Source organism: Populus trichocarpa, chromosome 10 (genome assembly GCF_000002775.5).
Source record: "Populus trichocarpa isolate Nisqually-1 chromosome 10, P.trichocarpa_v4.1, whole genome shotgun sequence".
In the NCBI taxonomy this organism is placed as follows: Eukaryota; Viridiplantae; Streptophyta; class Magnoliopsida; order Malpighiales; family Salicaceae; genus Populus; species Populus trichocarpa.
This window is the reverse complement of record NC_037294.2, coordinates 6,873,187-6,900,286: the sequence shown is the minus strand read 5'-3', so window position 1 is coordinate 6,900,286 and position 27,100 is coordinate 6,873,187. Positions and strand designations below refer to the sequence as shown.

General features: G+C 30.0%; 1 protein-coding gene and 1 long non-coding RNA gene across 10 annotated transcripts; one reads left to right on the top strand and one right to left on the bottom strand.

Annotated features, from left to right (window-relative positions):
• Nucleotides 1-906: 906 nt before the first annotated feature.
• Nucleotides 907-10,114, top strand: LOC18109309 (uncharacterized). 9 transcript variants are annotated; one of them, XR_008060255.1, is made up of 7 exons: nt 907-1,012; nt 1,135-1,234; nt 7,643-8,066; nt 8,206-8,277; nt 8,764-8,833; nt 8,996-9,147; nt 9,754-10,114. It is a non-coding gene; the product is annotated as an uncharacterized LOC18109309 (long non-coding RNA). The 9 variants fall into 9 exon arrangements; XR_008060257.1 differs by having other exon boundaries at nt 1,135-1,311; XR_008060256.1 differs by lacking the exon at nt 1,135-1,234 and adding an exon at nt 7,476-7,564 and having other exon boundaries at nt 970-1,012.
• Nucleotides 10,115-13,406: 3,292 nt separating this feature from the next.
• Nucleotides 13,407-15,528, bottom strand: LOC7492410 (glycosyltransferase family 92 protein RCOM_0530710). The gene has a single exon (XM_002315665.4). It carries the CDS (start codon nt 15,269-15,271, stop codon nt 13,487-13,489), a length of 1,785 nt encoding a protein of 594 aa, XP_002315701.4. The 5' UTR covers nt 15,272-15,528; the 3' UTR covers nt 13,407-13,486.
• Nucleotides 15,529-27,100: the final 11,572 nt, after the last annotated feature.

Genomic DNA, 27,100 nt, shown 5'->3' with positions numbered 1-27,100 from the left:
TGGAAAAAAAAAAGCAGACAACACAACACATTGTTTGGTTTTACCCAAATTCTTGCCACCATGGTGGCTGAAAAATCAGAGCTTAATGTTTTTTTGACTCCAAAACCTGTTTACAACCCATTTTGAACCAAAATACATAGAAATACCTTAGGAACAATGATAAACTTATTTATAGCCAAAAAAACAAAAAAAAATCATCCCAAAAACCGAAATCAACCTGAAACAAAAACTCAACCCGAGCTCAGATTTTTTTCTCCACAAATTTTAAAGGTAAAAATCACATAATATGAACTCCACTCATTAAATGGAATCATTTGACACAAATATCGACCGTTTTGATGGCCTAAATCGGTGTCAACAACATCTTTCTCTCTCTAACTCTAGAATCTGACAACTTCTCTCTTCTTTCAACTAGGAACTAAAAAATAATAAAAATAAATTTCTGTATCAAAATTGGATTGGAAAATATTGAGATGGTGAAATTGTATAATTTGTGTTATTTTTAAAGTGTAAGGACCAAAACGTATCTTTCCCAAAACTTCTTGCACGCCACCCATTTTTGACGCCTTTGTTATTCCGGTCTATGTTCTTCCAATTCCACTCTTAACTAAAAAATTAAAAATAATTAGCTTTTAATTAGGATTAAATCATCCCAAAATTAAATTTTAAGAACCAAAATAAATTATTAAAAAATATACAATAATTCCACGGTGTTTTGTGTGTTAACAACTAAAACTAAACTTTGAGGAATAAAATAAATTATTAAAAAAAAACGGTAAGTCGGCATGTCTAATCTTCCTACAATGCCAGCGCGACTGGGCACTTTTATTCTACAGTGTTTTGTGAATGAATGGCTTCACTGTTAAAATCCGACGCCATACGCCTTTTAGATTTTTACTTAATAATTTTGGACATCACGTAGCTTGCCCATATTTGTTGGAGGTGCTTCTTTCTTGGCCGTGCTCGCCAATCGCGCCGTTTTGGGCATAGCTCCCGTTATCGATGCTAGCAGGTAAAATTTCTCATTGCTATTGCTAGGTTCTGACTTGAAATGTTTTATCTTTTAATCCTTAATATATTGTTTTTGTTGATTATTAAGGTAATGATGCTAAGTCCTTTTTTTTTTATTGGCAGTTCACAATCTAGTGCTGATTTGTTAACACTTGGATTGGCTGTGACTAATATATTAACTGGTCTGGTATGGCTGACAATTCGCCCTAAATCTATCTCTGTGGTAAGGGCTACGCACTTGCTTTCCATGGTTAATTGGATTGCAAATTGGAGAGTGTCATTTTTATTTTCATTTTTTAGGTAAATCCTCAAGGCGTGGAATGCCAGTGCTGTCTAAAGATGAGTGGAGAGAGAGCATTAATGTGATGCCCCTCTTGTCTTGTCTGTAGCGTCAAGCTGCTGCAAATAAGACAGTGAGGGGTTCGAATAATGCATGCTTACAGAAAAGCTAACACATTTTGACTCTCGTCCTGTCCCGGTGAAGCTTTGGCTTTACATTTTTGCTGACTCTGTTGGAGATTAAGTCCAAATTTTTTTATAGATTATTTAAATATGATTAATAAATATATTTAATATTAAATTAAAAATAGATACATCTGAGTTAAAATTTTATTGAATTTTAGTTTTTAATATATGTGATTTAAATAAATTATAGATAAATAAAATAAATAATCTCAAAATATTCTTAGGTGATATGTTTCAAAGAAATCCTTAAGCCTAAAAAAACTCTATCTAGCATATAAAAAAAAAAATTATCTTGGGGGTTTGTTTAATGAGAATGTAAAATATTAAAATTAAATCAAAATATATCATAAAGTTAAAATTAAGCCCAAATACATCATGTTTTTAGAGAGAATAGGAACTCAACAAAGTAGGCTTTGTGCTTAGGCTTGGGCTTGAGTTTTAGTTTATTATAAAATATTTTTTTTAACTACAAAAAATTATTTTCTAGAAATTTAAATTTAGAATTGAGTTGGTTCATGAAAAATTATTTCTCTCAATCCATTAATTTGTCCACGTCATAAATATAAGAATCTATTCAATTTTTTCCATAACAATTTCTAAGAAACTTTTAACTCAAAAACATCTTATTTAAAGCGAAAATATTTAGGTTTAATTATGGTTTATCATAATTAATTCTATGTCAATTTTGATTCTAAAATCTTCTATAAAAGGCGTCAAATACGAATGTTATGTGATTGGTTTTTTGTACGAACTCTATAGATTTTATGACAATATTTTCACTTAAATTTATAGTTTTACTTCTCTATTTTAAGCTCCGGTTTTCCTCTTGTTTTCTTTCTAATGTAGAGTTTATGGTCAATTCTCGTGAAGAGATATTTGAGTTTAAACTCATTTATGTTTGTTGTACATTGATTAGAAGTACACCCAAATAATGTGATGTTATTGGAATCTCAAAAGACTTATTGAAGTTAATTATTTTACACCAAACAAAAATCAATGAAATTTTAAGAATAAATAATCAATCATTGACAACAACAATAAAATTTCAACTTGATCAAACTTTAAGAGCTTAGTAAGTGTTTTATGTGTTTTATATACTTTTAATTTAAGTATAGTTTTAATATAGGTTTTAGTATGCATGATAAAAAAAAAATAGTTATAGTTTCTTATATATGATTTAATATTTTATATGCTAGTATTTTAGTTATGACGGCAAGTGTACTAAATTTGCATATTAAATTAAAAAAAATTATCTTATGAAAATTATTGTTCGCCAAGACTCAGATTACTATTCATTGTAATAATATAATTTTAAAATTGTTCTTGGACAAAAAACCTTTGAACTAGGCATTGGAGACAAGATAGTCTTTTTACCATGACACAATTATCTTTTACAAATTGTTGAGGTTAGATTGATAATTTTATTTTTTTTCATAATAAAATTACTAATTTAACCCTACATTAAAATAATCTAATGCATATTACTGAGATAATTTAGTATTTTTAGTTTTTTAGAATAGTGTAATTACTTTGATGCTTTTAAAGACAAAACCAACAAACTATCATCCAAGGGTTTTTTTTTTTTTTTTGTCATTTTACATTGGTTTTATTAAAAATTCCAAAGGTAATGAGAGAAATTGATGTAAATTATATTTATTAAATATAATTAAAAAAATTATTCGCGTGTGCGTAGTAGGTGTCAGTGTGTGGACGACCCCCGCATCCTTTAGGGTGACGCGTGCACCTAACGTGCATCGGGTTTGGTGTCAGTAACAATTTTTTTCCTTTTTCTCTCTCCCCAATCTCAGATTTCATGCCAGCCCCTTCAAAAAATCATACCAGCCCTACACTTTATTTCTCCTTCATATTGGTTCTTGTCCTTTTAAGTACATTTTTTTTAATTTTGAATAAGACATGAAATTATAAATATTTTTTAATTTCACTCCCTTTTAATTTTTAATCTTTTACATTTGCTCTCAATTTTTTTTATTACTATTTTTTTTTATTTTTAATAAGCTATAAAATTACAATTATTTTTTAATTTCACCCCTTTAATTTTTTTTCCTTTTAAAATTTGGTCCCTATTATCTTGATTGCTATTTATTTTGTTAGGGATAATTTTTTTGTTTGTATTTTTTTTATAATTTCATCCTCCATGTTTTTCTCTTTCAATTGATCCTCATTCTTTTTATTGTTGTTTTTTTTTCTTTGGCAAGTTTTTTAAATTGATTTTTTTTCATGATTTCATTCTTCAAAATTAAATTAGTTAGGAATTAAGTTTCTTGATTGAATCTGGTTCAAGGATTTCACGAGTTGTTAAAAATTAGACTGGATTTAAGAGGTTTGTCCAGGATGACTTGAGTTTTTCTTTGCCTTTTAAAAGCTAATGTTTTTTTTTTACCTTTTTTTTTTATAGAAACTTGTTTTATTATTTTTTACGGTTTGTCTTCTATGAGATTAGTCTCGGGTTCATAACTAGATTCACTTGTTTCAAAGGTACGTGGTTTGACTTTTTTTTTTGTCTGGTTTCAAACGTTAACGTCAGTTCACTTTTTTTGTCCTTTTTTAAATTGATTTATTTTAATTTTATCCTATAACATTTAATTTATTTGAAATTGGTCTTCCTACCTTTTTTTTTTCCTTTTCTCAATCATGTGCCCATGATCATTGGATTTGTGAATTAACCCAGGTTAACTAAGATTTTTTTGTTGTTGTAGGGTTAATCTTGAGTTTAAGACTAGGGTCATTGATTTCAAATGTTAACACGGATTGATTTTCTTTAGGTCCTTTTTTAGAATGAATTGTTTCAATTTCATCATTTAACATTCGATTTATTAGAAATTGGTCTTCGTGCTTTTTTTTTTCATTTTCTTTCTATTGGGTTATCCTGATTGTTTTTTTCACAATTTCATCATCTATGGGTTTTTTTCGTATAAAATTTGATACTCATTCTTTTTATTGCTATCTTTTTTTCTTTAGTAAGTTTTCTAAATTGATATTTTTTTTACTATTTTATCTTTCAAAATTAAATTGATTGGGAATTAGGTTTCTTGACTGAACCCGGTTCAAGAATTTTCATGATTTCTATGACTGCAAGGTTTACGGGCTAACCCGGGTTAGCTCATATTTTTTTTCCATTGTTTTTTTTAAATTAAATTTTTTTTTTATTTTTGTCCTACAACATTACGTTGTTCGATAATTGAGCTTCATGATGTTATTCAATTTGCTTTTAAACACGTTCACCTTGATATCGCGATTGGGTAAGATATTTTGCATCTTGATCTGGGTGGGCTCGGATCGAATGTTTTTTACCTTTTTAAATTATATTCTTTCCTTAATTTTTATTTTTCAACATTTTCTTTGCTAAAGATTGAGCTTCATCTTTTTTTTTATGGAGTTATCATGTTCTCATTTGATTTATTAGAAATTAGCATTAAAAAAAAAATTTCTGCACTTTTTCTATGAGATTATCTTAATCTTATATCCATGGTTACAAAGTTTGTGAGTTAACCCGGTTTAACTATTTTTTTTTATTTTTGTTTTTGTTTTTGTTTTTATTTTTCCCTTTATCATTAAGTTGTTTAATAATCTGGGCTCACTTAGATCAAGTTCTTTTAACCATTTTTCGCTATCATTTTTTATCTATCTATTTATTATTTTTATATATTTTTAATCATATTATTTAAATTATCAATTGAACTAATTACTCGTATCTCGAATTTTTTTTACTTAGCATTCCTTTTTAACATTAAGAAACATTTATCCTACTCGTGACGAAACGTTGGCTACAAATCTAGTTCATAAACTAAACTTTTATGCTTACTTGTGTAGTTATTTACTAGATACTTGACCACCACTTCACCCCATGTTAAATATATTTCTTTCAACAAAAAAATTTATAAACAGACTTTTTCAACATATTGTTTATGCATGTACGTACTCAAAATTATATGTGTTAATAGAAAAAAAATCATAAACGATAACTCAAAAATAAAACTAGAAAAATCGAGAGACAAATATAGATTAAGATATTTAATCTCGCAAAACAAGATATTTACCCCGTTGTATTTACTAAATTTATTTATTAAAATATTTTTTTTTCAATCAAACAATAATAGAAATAGACACACACATTAAATTAATTAAATAAAATAAAAGAGAAAAAATATCATGCAACGCTACACATATTAGAAATATTATCTAAATATATTTTTTTTTATTTTAAGAAATAAAGTTCATCTATATAAAAGATAAAAAAAATTATAGATGAATAAAAAAAACCTCTTAAAAAAATTAAATGCATAACAAGAAAATAATTGTCAATTAAAAGAGGTTCTTGAATCAAAATAAAAAAGAGAATGTGTATTAATCTAATTATAAATAAACAAAATTGAAAAAAAAAACATATAAAAGGGCAAATATTGTTGGGTCTGCCAAGCCAGGCCAGGCCAGCCCGCGCTTGCCCATTTGTGAGGGCTCATGCACGGGCTTGCCCGCTTGACTGGGCTTTTATTTCTTTTTTTTTTGCATCTAGAATGGGGAAAAAAATCAGACAACGTGTCATTTGGTTTTGCCAAGATTTTGGCCACAGTGGCGCCCAAAAAATCAAGTCTTAATGTTTTTTTTTACTCCAAAACCTGTTTTTTAAACCCATTTTTGACCCAAAATACTTAGAAAACACCCTAGAAACAATGATAAATCTATTTATGGCCTAAAAAAACTAAAAAACCATCCAAAAAACCAAAATCAACTTGAAATTAAAAATCAACTCGAGTTCAGATCTTTTTTTTTCACGAATTTTAAAGATAAAAAACATCTAATATGAACTCCACTCATCAAATAAAACTATTTGATACAAATATCGACCGCTTTGATGGCCTAAACTGGTGTCAACGACATCTTTCTCTCTCTAACGCTAGAATTCGACGACCGCTCTCTTCTCTCAACCGGGAACTAAAAAATAACAAAAATAAACTTTTAAACCAAAATTAAATTGAAAAAATATTGAGGTGTTAAAATTATATAATTTGCATTATTTTAAAGTGCGAGGACCAAAACATATCTTTTCTAAAACTTCTGGTCCGGCATCAATGTTTGATGCCTTTGTTATTGAGGCTTATGTTATTCTAATCTCATCATTAACTAAGAAATTAAAAATAATTGGTTTTTAATTAGTATTAAATCGTTCAAAATTAAATTTTAAAAACAAAAATGAATTATAAAAAAAATATAAAGTAATTCCACAGTATTTTGTGTGCTAATAATATTCTTCAATTAAAATTAAATCGTTCAAAACTAAATTGTAAGGATTAAAATAAATTATTAAAAATTACACGATAAGTCCGCGTGTCTAATCTTCCTACAATGCCAGCGTGACTGGGCACTTTTATTTGATAATGTTTTACGTATGAATGAATAGTGCTGGCTTCACAGATAAAATCCGACGCCTTACGCCTTTTAGATTTTTACTTAATAATTTTATAGTTTTAAAACTCGGTTCGGTCTGATAAATCAACCCGGAATCCGGTTGATTCAGGACTGGAACCAGATCAAATTTATGAAAAAATAGGGGTAGTTAAAAACCCGGCTGACCTGGCGGGTTGACCCGGTCAAAAACTCGGTTGCAACCCGTTAACTATTTTTTATTTTTTACCAAAACTATATCGTTTTGATTTATAAAAAAAATAAAATTGATCTGAGTGATCTAGTTAAAACCCATGATCCGGATATTGAACCAGGTTTAAAAACACTGAATAATTTTGGACAACACGTTGCTTGCCCATATTTGTGGGAGGTCCTTCTTTCTTGGCCGTGCTCGCCAATCGCGCCGTTTTGGTCATAGCTCCCGTTGTCGATGCTAGCAGGTAAAATTTCTCATTGCTATTGCTAGGTTCTGACTTGAAATGTCTTATCTTTTAATCCTTAATCATATTGTTTTTGTTGATTATTAAGGTAATGATGCTAAGTCTTTTTTTTTTTAATGGCTGTTCACAATCCAGTGCTGATTTGTTAACACTTGGATTGGCTGTGAACTAGTATATTAACCGGTCTGGTATGGCTGGCAATTCGCCCTAAATCTATCTCTGTGGTAAGGGCTACGTACTTGCTTTCCATGGTTAATTGGATTGCAGATTGGAGAGTGTGATTTTTATTTTCATTTTTTTAGGTAAATCCTCAAGGCGTGGAATGCCAGTTTATATGTTCCCACCTTCCTGATTTTGTAGTTTCCGAGCTATTATGTTACTGCCCTTTCTGCTTACGTTACTACTACTGTAGTTGAAAAGATTTTGAGGTGGAATGTTAGGTGCTTCCTTGTCAGTTGTTTGTTAATCATCAACATTTTGAGGAGGAATTGGGAAATAGGCAATGTGTTTTTGGCTATTTATCATTGTTTTTGTTGCTCAACTTTAGGGCATGGGAATCTCTGTCAGGTGTTACATGCTGCAGGTCTCTAGTTGTTATTTATGATTACTGTTGTATCCTACAAATTGGCTTGGCAGCTTAATCTGTCGATAATGAAGCACTGGCTGTCGATGCTGCCAAGTTGATGCAAGGATCACTTTACCGTGCTGCTATAAAATCTGCATCTCGTAAGTATTTTCCATGATTTGTTAGCTTTCTTTGTTGTTTTGAATCCTTTGCCATGTGATGATCTTAAAAAAAGAAAAAAGAAAAAGATGCTTGCTGAAAAAGTACTAAAAGATGATTGTTTGCTGATTCTATTTGCAGAGAGCTATTTGGCCAACCTTTTCTCTCTACACTGGGATATCTGAGTTGCCATTTCTACCTTTGAACACACAGGTGATCTAGCTCACTTTTTCCCAGTAAGTTTAATTTGACTTTGTTTTCCACTTTTGTCGAGATGCTGTAACACGCTTCACATTAAAAAAGCAAATCACCACTTTTGCTGATTATTAATTTGTTGACTTTTCGCTTATTCTAGCTGCATTGGATGCTTGAATTAAACTGCAAACAGATCTTTTCTTCCTCGTCTGAATAAAGGTCGCTACATCTTTTACATGGATTGTCTGGGTATTATTGAGAATAGAATAAATAGTCTTGAAGGTTAAAAGTGTAGTTTTTTTAACTTTTTTTGTAAAAAGATTAGAGACATGTAGAAGCACAAGAAAGTACTGGTTAAGAAAATGAGTACATTGTAGGAAGCCAGAGGTGGCATCTCTAGAGAAAAGTGAACCGAGGGTCATTTGAGATGGTTTGGCTATATCTGATGTTGACCTGCACAAGTTTTCCACATCAAAAATTACCGAGTCGATATGAATTTTTCAGGCAATGAAGAGATGAAGGAATTGCAATAATTGGTGGTGACACAATTAAGGGGTTCACATCTTCCGACCAGGTCTGTTCTTCTTTTAGTTATAACATATACATGCATGTCACAATATTCTATCGCCACTTGGTCATGGATTGCGAAAGGATCAAAATTAGTGTGTTAGACATCACTTTTGTCTGTAATCATCTTTCACTAGATTTGAGGTTTCCAATTTTCTTTCGCTTGCAGGCATGGATTGCTCTTATTGGAGAAAAACTGGATGCTACTCTAGCAAAACATTTTGTAAATAAATGATAGGCAGTGCAAGATAGAGTCTGATAATAACTATGTGGACGTCTGGATTCTCATGTGCATAGCATTTGTTGCGTCCATTATTCAAGGTGATTTCAATTTTTGAATTGCATTTAAGCATTATGATATTGTCAAACTGTTTTTGTTACTGCTTTGAGAACGTAAGCTTGAGGTGTTTTGTCCCTTTTATTTTTTTTTGAAAATTATGGTTCCATGCCATTGTCTTTAGTGAACTCAGAGAGTAAATTTTGATGACCTGGAGCCTATCTTCTCCCCCTCGCCTTGTCTTGTGGGTTGTTGGGTTTTGTAATGTCTAGGTAGCAGTTTTATACCCCATGCCAAACAATTCTGTCGGGTAATAATTATATAGATCATATTTTCTTTTCCTTTTGGATAAGCTGTTAGTGTAACCATATGAATTATATGTATCATGTTTCGTTTAAAGCTTCGATAAGGAGCATTTTATGAAATTGTTTTTCATACAAGAGAATGTGGATGGAGAAGAATGTGTGTTGATGTTGCTAACGGGAAATTGATGCGCATTTAAGAACATGTTTCTCAAAGCACCAAGCATCAAAATTACACATGGATTTGAAACCTACAGTTTCGTCTATTTTATTCTTTATACAATACAATTTTAAAATTTGTGAATCCATTTACAAGTCTCTGATGTCTTGCATGCTTTTGTGAACCAGGAGGAGGCAAATTGTTATCGAACCAAATCATAGTGTGGCAAAACGAAGATGGAGTGAGAACAAGGAGGCAGCATAGCATTTTGAACCCAATTCATGCCATAGGTGAACACAGCTTCCAGGGATGCTACTCACCTTGACTTCTGAGTTGGTGATAGAACAAGCAGGAAGCACCAAAATTTGTCAAATTATCATGTTATTATATTATAGTTATAGAAAACACTAAAAGGTGCGGTATGTTCACCGTAGCTGAATACTGTTCAACCACTCAGATTATTGTGGATACACCGTTTATTTTTTTTCATTTTAGTCCTCAAACTTTTATTTTGAACGATTTTATCCTAATTGAAGGCCAATTGCTTTTGGTTTCTTAAGCAAGGGTGGAATTGGAAGAAGGACTAAAATGACAAAGACACCAAACATGAGTGGCATGCAAGGTTTTTATAAAAATACACTTAGGTCCTTCATCTTTAAAAATAACATAATTTATACAATTTAGATCCCTTTAAATTAAAAAAAAAAAAAATTTTGATACAAAAATTTATTTGTATTATTTTTCAGTTACTGGTTAGAGAGATGTCCTTTAATTCCAGCAATGAGAAAAAATGTCACTGCTAATTTCAACCATTAAAATAGTTTTTCTTAGTTTTCATGAGTTCCATGTGATGAGAAGTTTGATGGTGATGTTTTAAAGATTCAATATTGCCTTAAAAAACAGATTTAAGTTGAGGAAAATAAATCTAATCCGGTTTGATTTCAGCTTTTTGATTTTGATTTTTGGTGTTTTGGATTGATGGATTGTTTTGTAGTTGTTTTAAGGGTATTAGTGAGGTTTTCTTGGTTTGAAATGACTTAAAAGTTGGGTTTTTAGGGCAAAAAAAACATCGCTTTGATTTTCCGGTCACCACAGTGGTAACTGGAATCTGGGCTCCATCTGCTTTTTTTTTTCATTCTTTTTTTAGTTATTGTTAATGATTTTTTTGTATATTTATACATGATTCTCAACTTATTTAATTAAATGTGTGGTTAAGCTTTTTAATTTATATTCATGATTTTTTTATATAAAAAATGCTTTTAAAAGCGTGTATATCTTTTTTTATTATTATTAGAAGAAAAAATATTGGACTTGTAAGAAAAGACAATCAAATAGCTAGTTTCATTACTATAAGGATAAAAAAAAATGAGTTCTATATGATTAGAGTCTCAATATTGCGTGAAAAAACAGATTTAAGTTGAGGAAAATAAATCTAACCTAGTTTGATTTCAGGTTTTTGGATATTTTTTGGGTTTTTTGGATTGATGGATTGGTTTGTAATTGTTTCAAGGTTGTTAGTAAGGTTTTCTTGGTTTGAAATGATATAAAAATTGGGTTTTTAGGGCAAAAGAAACACTTCCTTGATTTTTCGGTCACCACAGTGGTGGCTGAAATCTGGGCTCGCAAATAATACATCATCTACTCTGTTTTTTTCATTTTATTTTTAGTTATTGTTAATTATTTTTATATATATTTACACATGATTCTCAACCTATTTAATTAGATTTGTGATTAAGCTTTTTAATTCACATTCATGATTTTTTTTATATAAAAAATAGTTTTAAAAGCCTGTATATCTTGTTTTTTTTATTAGAGGAAAAAATATCCGCTGTAAAGAAAGACAATCAAATAGCTAGTTTCATTGCTATATAGTGAGGATAAATAAGAAAAATTAATTTTTGCATTGAACTTGTCTTTCAAGCAATGTTAGAGGTTATTTGGTATTGTGATAGTGATTGTTTTTCAAGTGTATTTTGCTTGGAAAATATATTGAAATAATGTTTTTTTAAAAAAAATATTTTTGATATTAACACATTAAAACGATATGAAAATATTAAGAAAATTAATTTAAAGTAATTTTTTTTAAAATATTTTTGGAATGAAAAACAAATGAAATATCAAAACAGTAGTTGTTTATTCTTGGTTGCAGTTTCTATAGGTGTAACAAGTGGCAGAACTACATGCTTTCATAAGAACATAACTGGTAAGACAAACTGGCAAGAACTTGGTCACAGTTTCGACCTGCCATTTTGTTATCAATTTTGTTATACTATTGTTATTGAAAGGGGAAGCTAAAGAAAAACATCACTGATACGGTTCTTCCTGTCGTAAACTCTATTCTTGTTGTGACTTCATCTTCTTTTATTTTTTTCTATTTGTTTCATGTATTCAGCAAGGGAGAGGGAACGAAGGAGAATTCTAGCTTAAGGATGCAAAAAACTAAGCCATGGTTTGGGGGTTTTAGAATAAGAAGTTGATAGGTGTAGAAGATTATTCCATGATCTTCAAGCTTCATGGGAAAAAGAGGTACAACGCTAAAAAAATAAAAGACAAATGAGAGCCATTGTTGTTATCATTCAAAAGTATGTATGCAAGTGGTTAGTATTGAAATTCTTATCAGTCACTACTTCCATACAATGTTGTTGGAGAAAGATGTTAGCAATAAGGGAATTCTGAAGGCCTAAACAAAAGGCTAATAAAGTCGCTACTAATCCTATTCAAGATTCGAGGGCGAATCTTCTTGAAGAGGGAGGGAATGATATGGTTCAGCTTTGTGATACGACCCAAGCAAGGTCAAATTTGGATTTTCGCGTAAAATTTTCTACCGTCCAAATTTACGCTATTGAGCATAACTCCAAATCCAACCGTTGGATCGAACTGAAACTTTATCAGAAGATTCTAGAGGTATTTTTCTATGTTCGAGTAAATGTTCAGGTGAATTGGAGTTTAAAAAGGACTTGCGATATAGGTCAGAACATGTTGTATGAATTTTGTTATTTACTTCCTTTTGACCTGTGGAATTTCTATTTGGCAAAGATCATTTTTCTAAAAGGATGTGGCAGCTTGTTTTGGAGATTTTCTAGTTTCACAATAATCTTTAATGAGTTGAAACATAATTTTCAAGAGTGGCAATGATTCATTAATGTTCTAGAATCCTTTTTTTTTTTATAAGGATTTCTTATTCATCCTAGCTACACAAGGAAAAAAAGAGCTAATGTTATTTAATGACAGATTAGTTATTTTTATTATTTTCTTTCATGTTTGGGCTTAATTAAAACTTTGTTTTGAGCTAGGATCCAAGGCTTGTTTGGATCAAGTTATGAGCTTTTCAGTTTAAGGTTTTTGGACCAGTTTTGTATGTGGATCAGTTCAGCCCATAGAGGTAAACCCATTATGGTTAATTTTTCAAGAACTACTTAAACTCATGTAACCAAAATTTCAGCGGCCATTGATGAATATTACTTTTGAATTTTTTAGTTTTAATGTGTGAGAGTGATTCTTGCATTCTTCAGTTCTTGAACGAACTAAATCTGACTTAACAAATATTAACTGGTTTTATGGTGTCATTCTACTTCATTCCAATAGTGTTGATGTCTTGAGATATGTTTTCATTGTATCACATTTCTATCAGATCTATTTCAGCTTTCCAGGATCATATCTTAATTTTAATTATAGGTTACGTGACCGTATAATTACAAGTTTCGCATCAATTACTTAGATGCCTTTCCAACCGTGTAATTTGCATTTTTATAGTAACATTCGGTAATTGTCGAGAAATATAAATTTGTTCGGTTGTGGTATAAAAAAATCAGGATTAAAAAAATTGCAAAATAAAAACAAATAAAGAATGCTGCTTGTGTGATTGCTCTGTTGTTATACATGGGTGCCTAGCTGTAATTTGCACATCGAAATGCGAATCCGTTACGTGAGGGACCTCTCCCAGGGAAGGAACCCAGACGTCGAATCGGCAAGATTGGCCATAACAAAATGCTTGAGGCCAGTGTCCCAAACCTCGCAGAACCGAAGCCGCCAATCGGGAGGTTCAATGGCCTCTGTCCCTAGACCTGGCGCTCTATCCTTTGATCCCTTATTGTGGTCCTCTTGCCAGTTAGTGACATAGGTCGAAACTCTTCTAAAGAACTTGGCTTTAAAGGAATCCCACACCTGGTATTTGTAGTGGTTCACTAAAACCTTGCTCTCTCGCACGTTCAGGTATTTGTATCCATCCCGTAGTTTAAAATGATGCACCGCATTAAGAAGAGTTGTATGAAGGAGCTCTGGGCGCACAACGGATTTGTGTCTCTCCGGAGCCTCAAGCCGACAGGTATAACCTACAGTTACACCCTGTGATGGAGGTGATGTCAATCCAGATGGCCCATAGCTGTGGCAAACCGTTCTTAGCTCTGCAATTTTTGGTGAATCTGAGTATTTCATGACGAGGGCTCGTAGTGAATTTGGTCCAGGTTTATATCGTCCCCGTCGATGTGGGAAGTAGAAAAACTCATCAACATCAAAGAATCCAAGCCACTTGCATTCATGTTTTGCTCTCAAAGCACAGTGCGAAAAGCCTGCCTCTTGTGTCTTAACCCATGGCCAAGCATGCCTAGTGATATTGTACTTGTGCAAATTAAGCTCATCAATAACTTCTTGAACCTCATCATCGCTATTGTTGTCATATATGAACCATCGCTCGATTCCAAGCCAGGCGTGATAGATAATCCACTCCCGAAGGAAAGAGGCTTGGTTCCACAGCATGGTGCAAGCACAGAGCTCATACTTCCCAGTGTTACTCTTGTGCTCATGGGAGTTGATAATTTGAACTTTGGCGACCGAAGGCAGAGGAGCTTCATCTGCACCTTCAACATTGTAATCAACACGGCTAACACTAACTCGAATGTCCTTAGCCTTATCTAGATTGTTTAGAATACTAGGAGGCAACAAACACCGAAAAACTTCTTGAGCAGCTGCAATTGCTCGAGTATTGAACACAAATAATCCTTGATCAAAATCAGTCAAACTGAAGTGGCACCTGAATTTCCTAGCATCGGCTTCTCTATGCGGCCGAAGATTCAATCCTTTAGCAAACACAACCACATTACTAGTGTAACCATTCGAATCCAAAACTGCCTCATAAACCACCTTGTTCCAGGAAGGAACCACACTCTGATTAAGCCGCAACAACCATTCACGTCTTTCCACCACGACATCGCCACTCCACCCTCGCCCTCGCAAATTAACTGAAGCAGAAAAATTAAGAGGCGGAAGGTGGCACCTCACAATGGACTTCAACTGTTGATGATATCCATCAACAGATATAACAGGCTTTAACACAACTCGTTCAAGCATATTGTCGTAGTAAACACAGTCTAAATTATCAGTTGGTGGAGTTAATTTACTGGAAACGATTAACACTAAGTGGTCAGGCAACAACACCCTGCCTTCTACTACTAAATTTTGATACTGGGATATACCACCACCACCACCACCACCGGTTAGAAAAGCAGGCAAGAGGGACATAGTGGAAGTCCTCAGAACTGGACGAAACGACCCGTCCCTACGGATTGGTAAACGATCCGACGAAATGAACAAAAGAAATACTAAGAAAGATAAGCATACAGTTAGAGACCTTACTAATAACAACTTGGCACATGCTGGTCTATATATTCTTCCCTGCTGCTTTCTCTTCCGCCTTTGCTCAGAATCCATTTTTTCTTTTCAAAACCAAAATAAAAGAGAGATTTCTGGATCTTGAACGAATGAGTGAGAGGAGATGGGCCTGGAATTCGTGAGGTGCAGATCTGGAGAAGCTGACGGTGAGATTTGGCGTTGTGGTCGGCCGGAAAAGGGAAAAGAAAGGGAAGCGACGCAGCTATGCTTTGACTGGAGGAGGGAGAATAATACTACAGTATAACATACTACTACTCCTGTTTCTTTTTTGACTCGTTGAGGAGGAAAGGAAGAGGAAGATGGTGAGGAGGAATTTTTATTTTTATTTTTATTTACTTTTTTACGCTCTTTTAGCGAGTGAAATTGAGCCACATGTCTTGTTTTAATTTGATGATTGCTAATTAGTATCTTAATAATAAATTGATTAATGAAAGATAAAGAGATAATAAAAAGAGAGATAAGAGGGAGAAATTAAAAAATAAAATAAAAGGAGAGATATATGGGATTATATATAATTCTCTCTCTTTTCTTGTATATATTTCTCTCATATCATAAAATCCCTCAATAACAATAAAAAATTATAGGTTGAAGTTATAAAATCTCTTAATTAAGGCCATAACTTTGTTGTCTTGGCAGATATTAAGAGAAAATTCTTTATTTTGACCTCGAGAGGCATTTATTTTTTCTGAACTTTTAATTTTGGATTATTTAAAGAAAATTTTTTTTGGATTAATGTAGGTGTCTGTATTAATTTGCGCGTACCTCGACTAATCTCACGGATCCTGAAATTAATGATTATATAAGCCTCTAGTGACTATTATATTAGTAACTATAGAACTCAAATCTGAGATTACAAGGAAACAAACTTCTAATTTGAACCATCTACTAAATAGTTAGATTTAATATGATCTTATATGTACCAGTTAAATCGATGTAGAGAATATACTGAGAATATGTTCTTAATATTATTTTAAGAATAGCTAAAAAAAAATAAAAATAAAGAAATACAGTGGGCCCCAACTCTTCACTATGGTGGCAACCAGACGAGATGGCCTCGTTTTATTTAATTTTGGAGGACGTCATATAATTACAATTTTCCCGTGAAGTGACATCATCTTTCCTTTATTTATTCATTCCTCTTCGATGGTGTTGTCTTTGGTCTTTGGCATTCTAGTTAGTATTCGATTAATTAATTAGCCATTAATCAATGCATCCCATCCCTTTGAACTTTATTACCATGTTACTGCTGTATATATATATATATATATATATATATATATATATCAATTTACTTTGAGGGAAAAAAAATTCAAAAGTGTTTTTCAATATAAAATATTTAATTATAAACTCAAAATATAATAAGATGATATAAAAAAACAAAATACTGTTTCAATTTATAGTATTTTGCAGGTGTTGCTTCAGTGATTTATGCACATCATGTTTTGTTAATTAACTAAATTATTTAAGTAATAGATTTTTAGTCAAATTCCTCAATCTTATGATAAAAATAATTCTCTTGTCTTGTAATACGAGAAAGAGTATGAATTGTTTTTATTAAAATAACATCAATTTATTTTTAATTTTCATGGTATTGAATTAATTAGATTTGGTTGACTCAAGTTTTATTAGGTAAATATAAAATATAATTTAATTAAAAATCAATAAAGTTTTAAATCTTAAATTTTATGAGTCGACCTATAAAATTGAACCAGGTTCAACAAGTATGCCGCCGGGTCCTCCCCACAAAATCATATCTACGAAAATGAGAAATTATCCCAAATTAACCATGGCAGAATCTTTGGAAAAGGATCATGGATGGAGAATCTATCCAGTTGATCGGATGACAAATTTGTTGGTGCCCACTACTACTTGCTTTTCATTATTTGTTTTAAGGAGTGGGAAAGTGCGAGCCACGACAGCACAAATATATATAATAAATTTTTTTTTGGGGGGATTGGATACCTGATGCATTTTAAAGCAGAATTTAGAGGTTTGTAGTTGATCACAAGTCTTGGTGTACCCTTTTTAATTTCAGAATTTTTATTGACATAAAAGGCCGCACACGACCAGGGTGATCGAGACTTTTGGATAAGGTCTTTAGACTCGAGATCGCGGATTTCAAGTCTGCAATACTGTTTTAAATCAGCATTCATTTGTATAGGTCTTGCTTTTGTAGGTATGAGTTTTTTTGAAAATATATCTTCATAAGGAAGATCAACGATGTGTTGTTTTCGCTTCCAGAAAGCATTAGGTAAGTCTGAACATATCTGTTGTTCAATTTTATTTTGGAAATCAATGATTTTATTTTGTAAATCAGAACTTTGTAATTGTTTGTTGATACGACAAAAAGAAACATAGTTTTGTAAATCATGTAGATGGAATTGTTTCCTATGAATCAGTGCATTGATATGATAGGTATGTATGGAACATGCTTTAATCAAATTTTAATTTCTAGTCTTAGATTTCTCTAAGAAAGGAAAAACAAGTTTGGTGTTATTGATTTTGGAAGTAATACAATTATGATGTGCTTGATATGGAGTAATCGTGTCAATAAATGGAGTGCCAAGAATGATGGTATGATTGATGTCTTTTGTAACAACAAAGAATGTTTTAAGAGGAATGCCTTTGTTGAAAACGGAGGCTTGAGTTTTTCCTGCAATATGTAATTTGGAATTATTAGTAGCAGAGAGTTTTTCAGGGGTATTTTGTAAAAATCTTTTTGGAACCACGTCTTCTTTGATGCAGTTTAAATCTGCACCCGTGTCAAATAAGGCAATAGTGTCAAGTTTGAAATCTTCTGAGAAAACAAGAGTAATTCTAATTAAATATTTCTTGGAAGATATTTGGGTTAGTACGTTTAAGAAATCATCTGGAATATGCTCAATATTTGTAAGTGTGTGGTAATGCATGAGATTCAATGGTTATATATATATATATATATATATATATATATATATATATTGTGTGCGTGCGTGTGCGGTGGGGACTGGGGGGGTTGTTAGGAAGCTGTAGACTGTGTAGGAAGCTGCTTGTTACAACTAGGTTAATTGTGCGGTTTAGAATGAATGATGTTTTGTCTTAATATTTTATTAAATAATTATTTTCTTGATTGTTTTTTTAAAAAAACTAGGTTATTTTTTAGCATTAAATCAACTCATTCACGTTTAATCAATTCAAGCAAGCAAAGAAAATGGGATGAAAAATTTTAAAATTGATCTATTTTATCCATCTCAATGACACTGCTAAATAATTCCTCGTGCTTTTAATATTTTTTAAAATTTGATAAAAATAAAATTCAGGTAATGGATTCAATTAGGTTAAAACAACTTTGCATTAAAAAAGATATTAAAAAATTGATAAGATAAACTTTTTTGCTTTTTTTTATTTAATTGTATGGAAAAAAATTATGTTTGCAAAACAAACATTAATTCTAAAATAGATATTTATTTGAGACTATAATAATTCTATACAGTAGATAAAAATAAATTATAAAAGTCCATTTCCTAACCAATCCAACATTAGAAAAGGGTGAAATATAAAAATTCAAATAAAAAAAATATAGGATCTAATTGGTTAACCCGCCAAACTCATGAATTAGATAACTCAGGTCAACATTTAAACTCGAGAATCGGGTCATAGACTCAACTGAGATTAAAACTTGTTTATTGACTTTTTTTTTTAAAGACCACAATAACTTTATATAAAAAAAAATTATGAAATTCAATTTTAATCAACTCAATATCAAATAATAAAATAAAAACAAATAAATAAAAAAATAAAATTAAACTTGCCAAACCCAAGAATTTTCTAAAATTTAATAATATGTTTTTATTTCTAAACTAATGTTATTTAACTATATAATTAAAAAAATAAAAACAAAATTAAATTAAATTAAATTATTTTAGAAAAAATACCTCTGAAAACCTATAAAATAAAGGCAACTCGGGTCACAACAACAAACTTACAAATTAGATCATACATAAGATTTCATTATTTAATGAAAGGGAAACATTAAAAGAAATTTGAAAAACGTGATTACAAAGAATTCATAGATTAAACAAAAAAAAGGAAATTTTTTTTATCATTAAGTATTCTTAAGAATAATCAAAATGTAAGATGATTAAGTTGTAAGCCCCCGCCATTGATCAATGTCCATGAAGTCGTCATGAAGGAAATTTAAATCAACCTTCCAATTCAATCAAATTGTAGGCAAAATCAGATTGAACAAATAGGCATTTATTTTACGAATTCCGAGATAAATTCAACCAAAAAGATATTAACAATCAAAGAATACCACCACGCGCTATACTGAATGCGTGTGAGGACAATTATGGTGGCTAAAAAAACTCAATTACCGTCTTATTTGATGCGCAAGGTTGTGGCAGAGCTGTCGAGCTGACGCGGTGGGGGGCGGTTCGACAACGATGAATGTTTTTTCTCTTGCAATTTTTTTTTTTTAATGAAACTTCATATTTGTGTCATGTCTTATCTCCGTTATATTTGTTTTGAATTTAATCTCTATTTTTTTTAATTTTAATGCTTCTTAAAAAAAAAATTTATTTCATCTCTCCACATTTAATTTAATTTATTTTTTATATCAAATCTGGTCATTATTTTTTTAATTGTTATTTTTTTATCCTTTACATTTATTTTATTTTTTAGATTTTTTCCTTTAAAATTTTAATTCAATTTTTTTTTAAATTTTGGTCCTCATTTTTTTCATTACTCTTTTTCTACCATTTTCTTCATTGATTTTTTTTTCAATTTAATCCATGATTAGTTTCTTTCAATTATTTTCGATGCAAAATTTAGTCCTCGTTATTTATTGTTTATTTTTTATAATTGAGATTTTTCTTTGTAATTTTTCCGTGTCAGCCTTTAACAGGGTAGTCCCAGTCTCATGACTCGGTCCACTAGTTTCAATGATTTACCTAGTTTGAGTTCGATATTTTTTTAAAAAATCCTATTTAGAATTTGTTTTTAATTTCATTTTTATCATTTGACATTAACTTATTGGGCCTTAAGATTTTTTATTTGTTCAGCTTTCCTTTCATGAGGTTATCCTCATCTCACATCTCGAGTTGCAAGTTAGTCGAGTTAACATGGGTTGACTTAGTTTTTTTAAATTGATCTTTTATTCAGTTTTATCATTTGCCATTCAATTATTAACCCTTGAACATTGTCATTTTTTCCACCTTCCTTTACGCGGGGTTATCCTGGGTGCGGGATGGTCAAACATCTCAGCATCCCCTCCACAAATAAGCAGCGCATCTAGCTTAATGGTGATCGGAGTGGCATGTGTAGCCTTTTGTTTTTATTCTTTTTCCTCTGTCCTACTTGATTTTCGTGTTGGCCTTTAAAAAATTCAAATCAACCCCTAATATTTGTTATATTTAAGATTTCATTATTATTCTCTTCATTACAATTTTTAATATTTAAAATAATTTATAGAATTAAGGCGGTTTTTCAATTTCGTCATTGTTATCTCTATTGCAATTTTTTTTATTAAGAATAATTTAAGAAATTAAGATCTTGTATTTTAATTTCATCCTCAATAGATATTTTCACATATCAGATTTGATTCTTATTATTTTTATTGCTATTTTTTTATATGGTTTTTGCAATTGTTTTTTGTTTTTGGAAATTTCATCATTCTTTTAATTTTTTCCATTCAAATCTAATTTTTTTTTATTAATGTATTTTTTTGACCTTGCAAGATTTTTTTAAATTGATTTTTTTTTATTTCATCATCCAACATTTATTTGGATGGATGTTTAGCTTCTTAGTTGAGTCCGGGTTTAGAATTTAACATTTAATAGGTTTAGAAGATTGACTCTAGTTTACAAAGTTGACATGGACACGAGTTTTCGTGGTTTTTTTTTGCTTTTTTTTCATCCATTACCATTTTGTTATTTTTTATTAGCTTTTTATGAGATTTTTTAGTCAATTTTAAAATAACACAAGTCGTCTTACTTTTAGTTTTTTTTTTGTCTTTGTTAAATTTAGATTTTCTAAAGGAATTTTGTTTTAAAATTGAATTGAATTAATTGGTTTCATCCTCTTTGAGCTCCCGGTTGAGCCCAAGTTAAGAATTTAATGAATTGCGGGTTTTAGAATTTAACTCAGGTTTACAAGGTTTGTATCATTTTGATATCTTTTCTACGATGAAAAAAATGGTTGGTCCTATTTTAGTTTTTTATTAAATTAAATTTATTTATTGCGTCCCTGGCATTTAATATAAGGCAATATTTGAAGGAATTTTATTTTTTTAATAAATTTTTTTGGAAATTAGTATTCTTTGTTTATATACCTTTTTTTCTATTAAGTTATCTCGGTATCATGTCTCGACAGGTTCACCAGGTTTGGCTCGACTTTTTTTTTTCATTGCTTTTTAATATTTTTTAATCTTGAGTCAATGATCATAATCTTAGATTTTTTTTTCTTTTAAGAAAATATTTGCTTCGTCTCGATATTTTTTCTGCAATGAAAAAAAAAAAGACAGACCCACAATATAGCGCAAGACACCTATTTAGTCACATAACCAAGCAAGAACACAAAAAACTATTACAATCCATAGTTGAAGCAGTCTAGATGAGCAGTACTTTTGCCACATGGTATAGTTTTCTTTTTTAAAATACTTTTCAATCTTTCCACTATTATTATGCACCTTTTTTATTTCCAAGTAACATTGTTTTTAGCAATTTGATCATGTTGGTATTTTTTTTATTTTATTGTATCAATATTTATTTCATAACATGCCGATGTGGTATGGTATCACATAAGTATTATTGGTGGAAAAAATTATAAATTAGTTTTGAAAAAATAAATTAAAAAATCTCCCTAATTTTAAAAATTAATTAATAAGTTTCATAATCAGTGTTGACTCTACTTAATTTAATAACTTGAAAAACAAGTACAGCTCAATTTTTTATTTAAAACATATGTTTATTTGAACACAATTTATTTTATTTAGAGTGGTACACCACGAGATTATTGGTTGGAGCTATATCATGGATTTGATAAAAAATAAATGTAAAAGAAAACAATGTCTAGGCAATGGAAAACTTCTTGATAGTATTATTAAATTTGGCCTACCGGGTCAATCTTAAAATCTCTTAATTACCTAACTTGGGCTACAAATCAAACCATTAGAAAATTATCTCAATATGACCTAGTCAGCTTAGATTGTCTAAAGATAACCTGAACAACTAGTAAAAATGTAGTTTGGTTTTAAAAAATATTTCAAAATGAAATTTTTTTAAAAACATTGAGATGATAATATATTTGATCGATCTAGATCCATCTAGGTTAATCAACTAAACTCGTGACTCGAGTCACGTATCCCACTAGGTTTAATAACTTCATTTTATAAAATTATTTTTTTTACTTAATTATATGATACTAAAAATAGATGCTCGTAACATCAAGTATCAATCCAACATCGGGGTGTTTGTTTGAGACCTTGACAACCCCTATTGAAAGCAAAGCAAAACACATTACAAAACCTAATTCTCAATTAACTCAAGTGAACTCGTCAAACTTGCAATCTAGGTCGTAGACTCCACTCAATTTAATGACTTTTTTCTGAAAATATTTTTTATTTAATTATATGGGAAAAATAGATGCTGACATCAATAAAATATCGAGATGTTTGTTTGAGACCATGATAAATCTACAAAAATAAAAACAAAATAAATTATAAAGTCCAATTGAAAAGCAACCAAATGTTGAAAATATGAAATTGAAAAAAAATAGAGCAGGCTACGCGTTGCATATAACTACCCAGAATCTAACAATCACTATGATTTTTTACCCCACCCAAAAAAAAAAAAACCACTTTTGAAGCCATTTTAATCCATAACATCTCAGAAACACCATAGAAGTTTCTATTACCAACCCTAAAACACTCTAGAATCACTTGGAAAAAACAATTGACCGAATAAAACAATCTAAACCGAGCTCGATCTACCTTTTTTAGGTATTTTTAGAGAAAAATACCACCACCATTAAACTTTTCCTATTGAATGGAACCTTTTGGCACCAATAACAATGGGTTTTGTCACAACAAAGTGGTTATTCACTAACTTTTTCTTTGCTTCATCATTTTTAGACGACTTTTTCTCTTCCCTCTCAAACACAAAAACTGAAATATTAAAAAATAAACTTTTAGATAATAATTAAAATTTTAAAAATTAAAGGGACTGTGGAGTAAGAAAAAGGAAATGAGGTGGACTAAGGATAACCTTTTCTATTGAATTTAAGATTGCCCATGAAATTTCTCATTGCTTTACACTTTGGTTCTTTGTTGTTGAATTTTGTTTCTTTCCTAAACAAATTTTTGTAAATTGTTCTTTAATTTAGGCGTAAAAGATTGCAATTAAAAATAAAAAAATAAATATGAGGATGAAAAATGAAAAACAAATTGCTATAGTGGATTGCTACATGTTTTATGTAAATGTTTTAGTATATTTTGTAAATATTGAAGTGGTTTTAAGGACTTGTTCAAATATAAAAAACATTTTTCATTTTTCAAATCCATTTTTATTTTTCATTTTTTATATATATAAACATTAGAAAACATATCAATTTTATATGATTGTAGAATATTTTGCAAAACAAAAAACTAGAAAACATGTTCAAATTAGTATTTTTTTTTTTCATCTTCAATAATATGAATGAAATTGAACGCAACTAAGGGTCTATTTGGGAGTATTGTAGATGTTACTTTTCAAAGTGCTTTTCACCTAAAAGTGCATCAAAATAATATATTTTTTATTTTTTAAAATTTATTTTTGACATAAACACATCAAAACAATTTAGAAATACCAAAAAAAATAATTTGAAGCTAAAAAAAATTTAAACTTTCAAAAGTGTGGTTGAACCGCAATGCTAAATAGAGCTTAAATCTTTATGGAATAAATTGTAACAATGCCATCTTGAACATCAAGCAACCTGCATAAAAGTAGTATGGTAGGTCAACTCATTGACCTGTCGATGTAGGACTTAACTCGGGTCGAGTTTTATTTCAAACAGGATTAAGAGTTGACTTGGTTAGACTCGATTGACCCTACAGGTCAACTCTTAACATGGTTAACCCCATCAAAACCTAGGCAAAACTCAATTTGACTTTAATTATTTTTTTCAAAAAAAATCTTAAAATAATATTGTTTTAGATTAATTTGAGTTGATTTGTCCAACCCATAACTCAAGCCTTAAATTTGATCACAAATCAAGCTGGTTTTTATAGCTTTGATTTTGATCACTTAGATGAAGTTTACAATCTAAGCATAAAAAAGTCCATTTTCATCATGATTTCTACTTATTCTCATCTAATTAAATGAGCAAAAACATAATTTTAAAATTAAAAAACAAAAGAAGAATTAAGCTTAAATCAAATCCTAATGGATCTATAGATCCAAGTATTCACTTTTTTTCCTTCAACACGGCCAAAATAGAATTTCTCCTCCACAACCCCCCCCGCCCCACCAAAAATCAGTATTGTTAGCTCGATTTAACAAATTAATCTCCATAATATTTCACCTTCCTTTCTTAAACATAAGTTCATAACTTCATGAAAGGTTGATTTGCATGTCTATTTTCTTCCATCTAAGTTTCATAGCCATGTCTTTCATAATTTGGACAAAATCATGGCGTTGTCCAAGTAAATAACAAAACACTAAGTCCTCTTGTCATTTTACTATAGCAACCATTACTATTGATTGTCACTAGTTTTAATGTGGATTAGAATAATGCATGTTTTTAAATTTTTCAATTCGATTCTCAAACATTCGATCCTTCGATTCAGTCTTTTAAGACCAAATTAAAGCCCAATTACTTTTGATTTGTTAAGAAATAGTGAAATTAAAAGACACATGACCAAAATGAAAAGGATATGTAAAATAAGTGGCAACTTAGAATTTTATATATGTTCAATTTGGTTCCTTTACTTTTTAATTAATAAATGGTTAGCCTTTTTAGTTTTTAGAATGCAATTTTGATACCAAACTTTATTTTTCTATTTTTTAGTCTTTTTTTTAGAGAGAAAGAGTTGTCAAATTCCATTATAGAGAGAGAAAGTCATCATTGACGCTTATTTCAACATTAAAAAGGTCGATCTTGGTGTCAATAAATTCTATTTGATGAGAAGAGTTTTACCTAAGTGTTATTTTTCCTAATCCTTGTTTGAGAAGGTGGATTTGCCCACGTGAAGATTTTCATGTTTGAGTTGATATTAGGTTTCTAAGCCATTTTCTTTTGTTTTTTTAGGACTTAAATAAGTTTACTTGGATTTTTAGGGTGTTTCCTAAGTATTTTTAGTCAAAAATTAGTTGAAAATTAGTTTTTTGGTCAAAAATTTGTAGGTTGACCCTATAGTTGTCGAATTAAAAAAAAAACAGACAACGCGTTGTCAACTTATTTTTTTAAAAAAAAAAACATAGAGGCGAACAACATTCGTCTAAGCTCTTTTTTTATCAGAAGGCCCAAGTTTGCTAGGCCACTAAGCCCATATATCTGAGCTCCTTTTAGGCTTTTTTTTTTAATTAAATAAAAAATAAATTTAATAAAAAAATCATTAAATCCAGTTGAGTCCATGACCTAGGTAATAGATTTGACGGGTTAATTCGCAAAGTTCTGATCGATCCAATATTTTATCGCTTAATTTTTTTTTTTAAAAATGTCATATTGAATTATTATTTTTTTAGCAATTGGTTTATTTTGAATTTGTCTCCATGATGTATTTTCTTTTTTGTGGGATTAATATGTTCAAATTTGATTTTTACATGATTGTCACAGTCTCAAGATCCCGGTCGTGGTTGTAGCAAATTAACATAAGTTGACTCGGGCTGCTTCAGTATGTCACAACATCAATTTTTTTAAAAAAAGTCATTTTGTATTATTTTTTTGTTCTTTTATTTTGTTTTCTTTCAGTTTCATCCTTTAGCTTTTCATAAAATATTTTTTCCTATAATTAAGTAAAAAATAAATTTAAAATAAAAAAAATCAAACACATTATACATCATGACTCGAATTGAGGGCTTGACAAGTTAGATTGTGAAACTTTAGTCAACCAAATATGTTATTGTCTCAATTTTATTTTTAAATGCAATGCTAAAAAGTCCTTTTACGCATTTGGTTTATTTTGAGTTAGTCTTCATAATATTTTTAGTTTTGGTTTTTGTACTATTAATTGGTTTCAATTTTTTTTATAGTGTTTTTATCATCTTGATTATTTTTTAAATCCAAACAATATTATTATTATTCGTCAAATTTATGAAGTTTAATAACACTGCAAAAAAAAAAATTACACAATTTTAATAATTTTTTTATATTTCTAAAAAAAACAATTTGCGCTTGCATCGAAATACAAGTCAATGGACTAGTGTCGTAGCTAAAGCAGACTAGAGTTTTTTATTTATTGGATTTGTTATACCAAATATATATATATATATATATATATAAACTAGATAAGCTGTAGTTTATATTCTATTTTGAATCTCAATAAAATCATTTTCTGTTAATTTTTATAATCACGTTGTCTGATAAAGACAACCATCTATGTTTTATGGCTATATCTATCATAGTTTCATAGAAATCGTAGGGTTATTTAGCTAATATCCAAATTGAGTAAGCTGGCGTTTTTATTTTGTTTATTTTTAGAAATTATTTTATTTATTCTTAAAATATTTTCCATGAAAAATTAAGAAAACATGTTTACCAAGTACTGATTTTCTAAAATAGAAAACTAAAGTTGTGTTCGGCTTACCTTAAAAATAATAAGAGAAATGGATATAAAATATTAGATGAACCAAACAATACCCTTAATTTTTTAAAAAAAAGATTTGGAAAACAATTGTTTTGATGTGTTCC

Coding starts and splice junctions, on each gene's coding strand:
- LOC7492410 (XM_002315665.4), bottom strand. CDS start 15,271: ATGGATTCTGAGCAAAGGCGGAAGAGAAAGCAGCAGGGAAGAATATAT.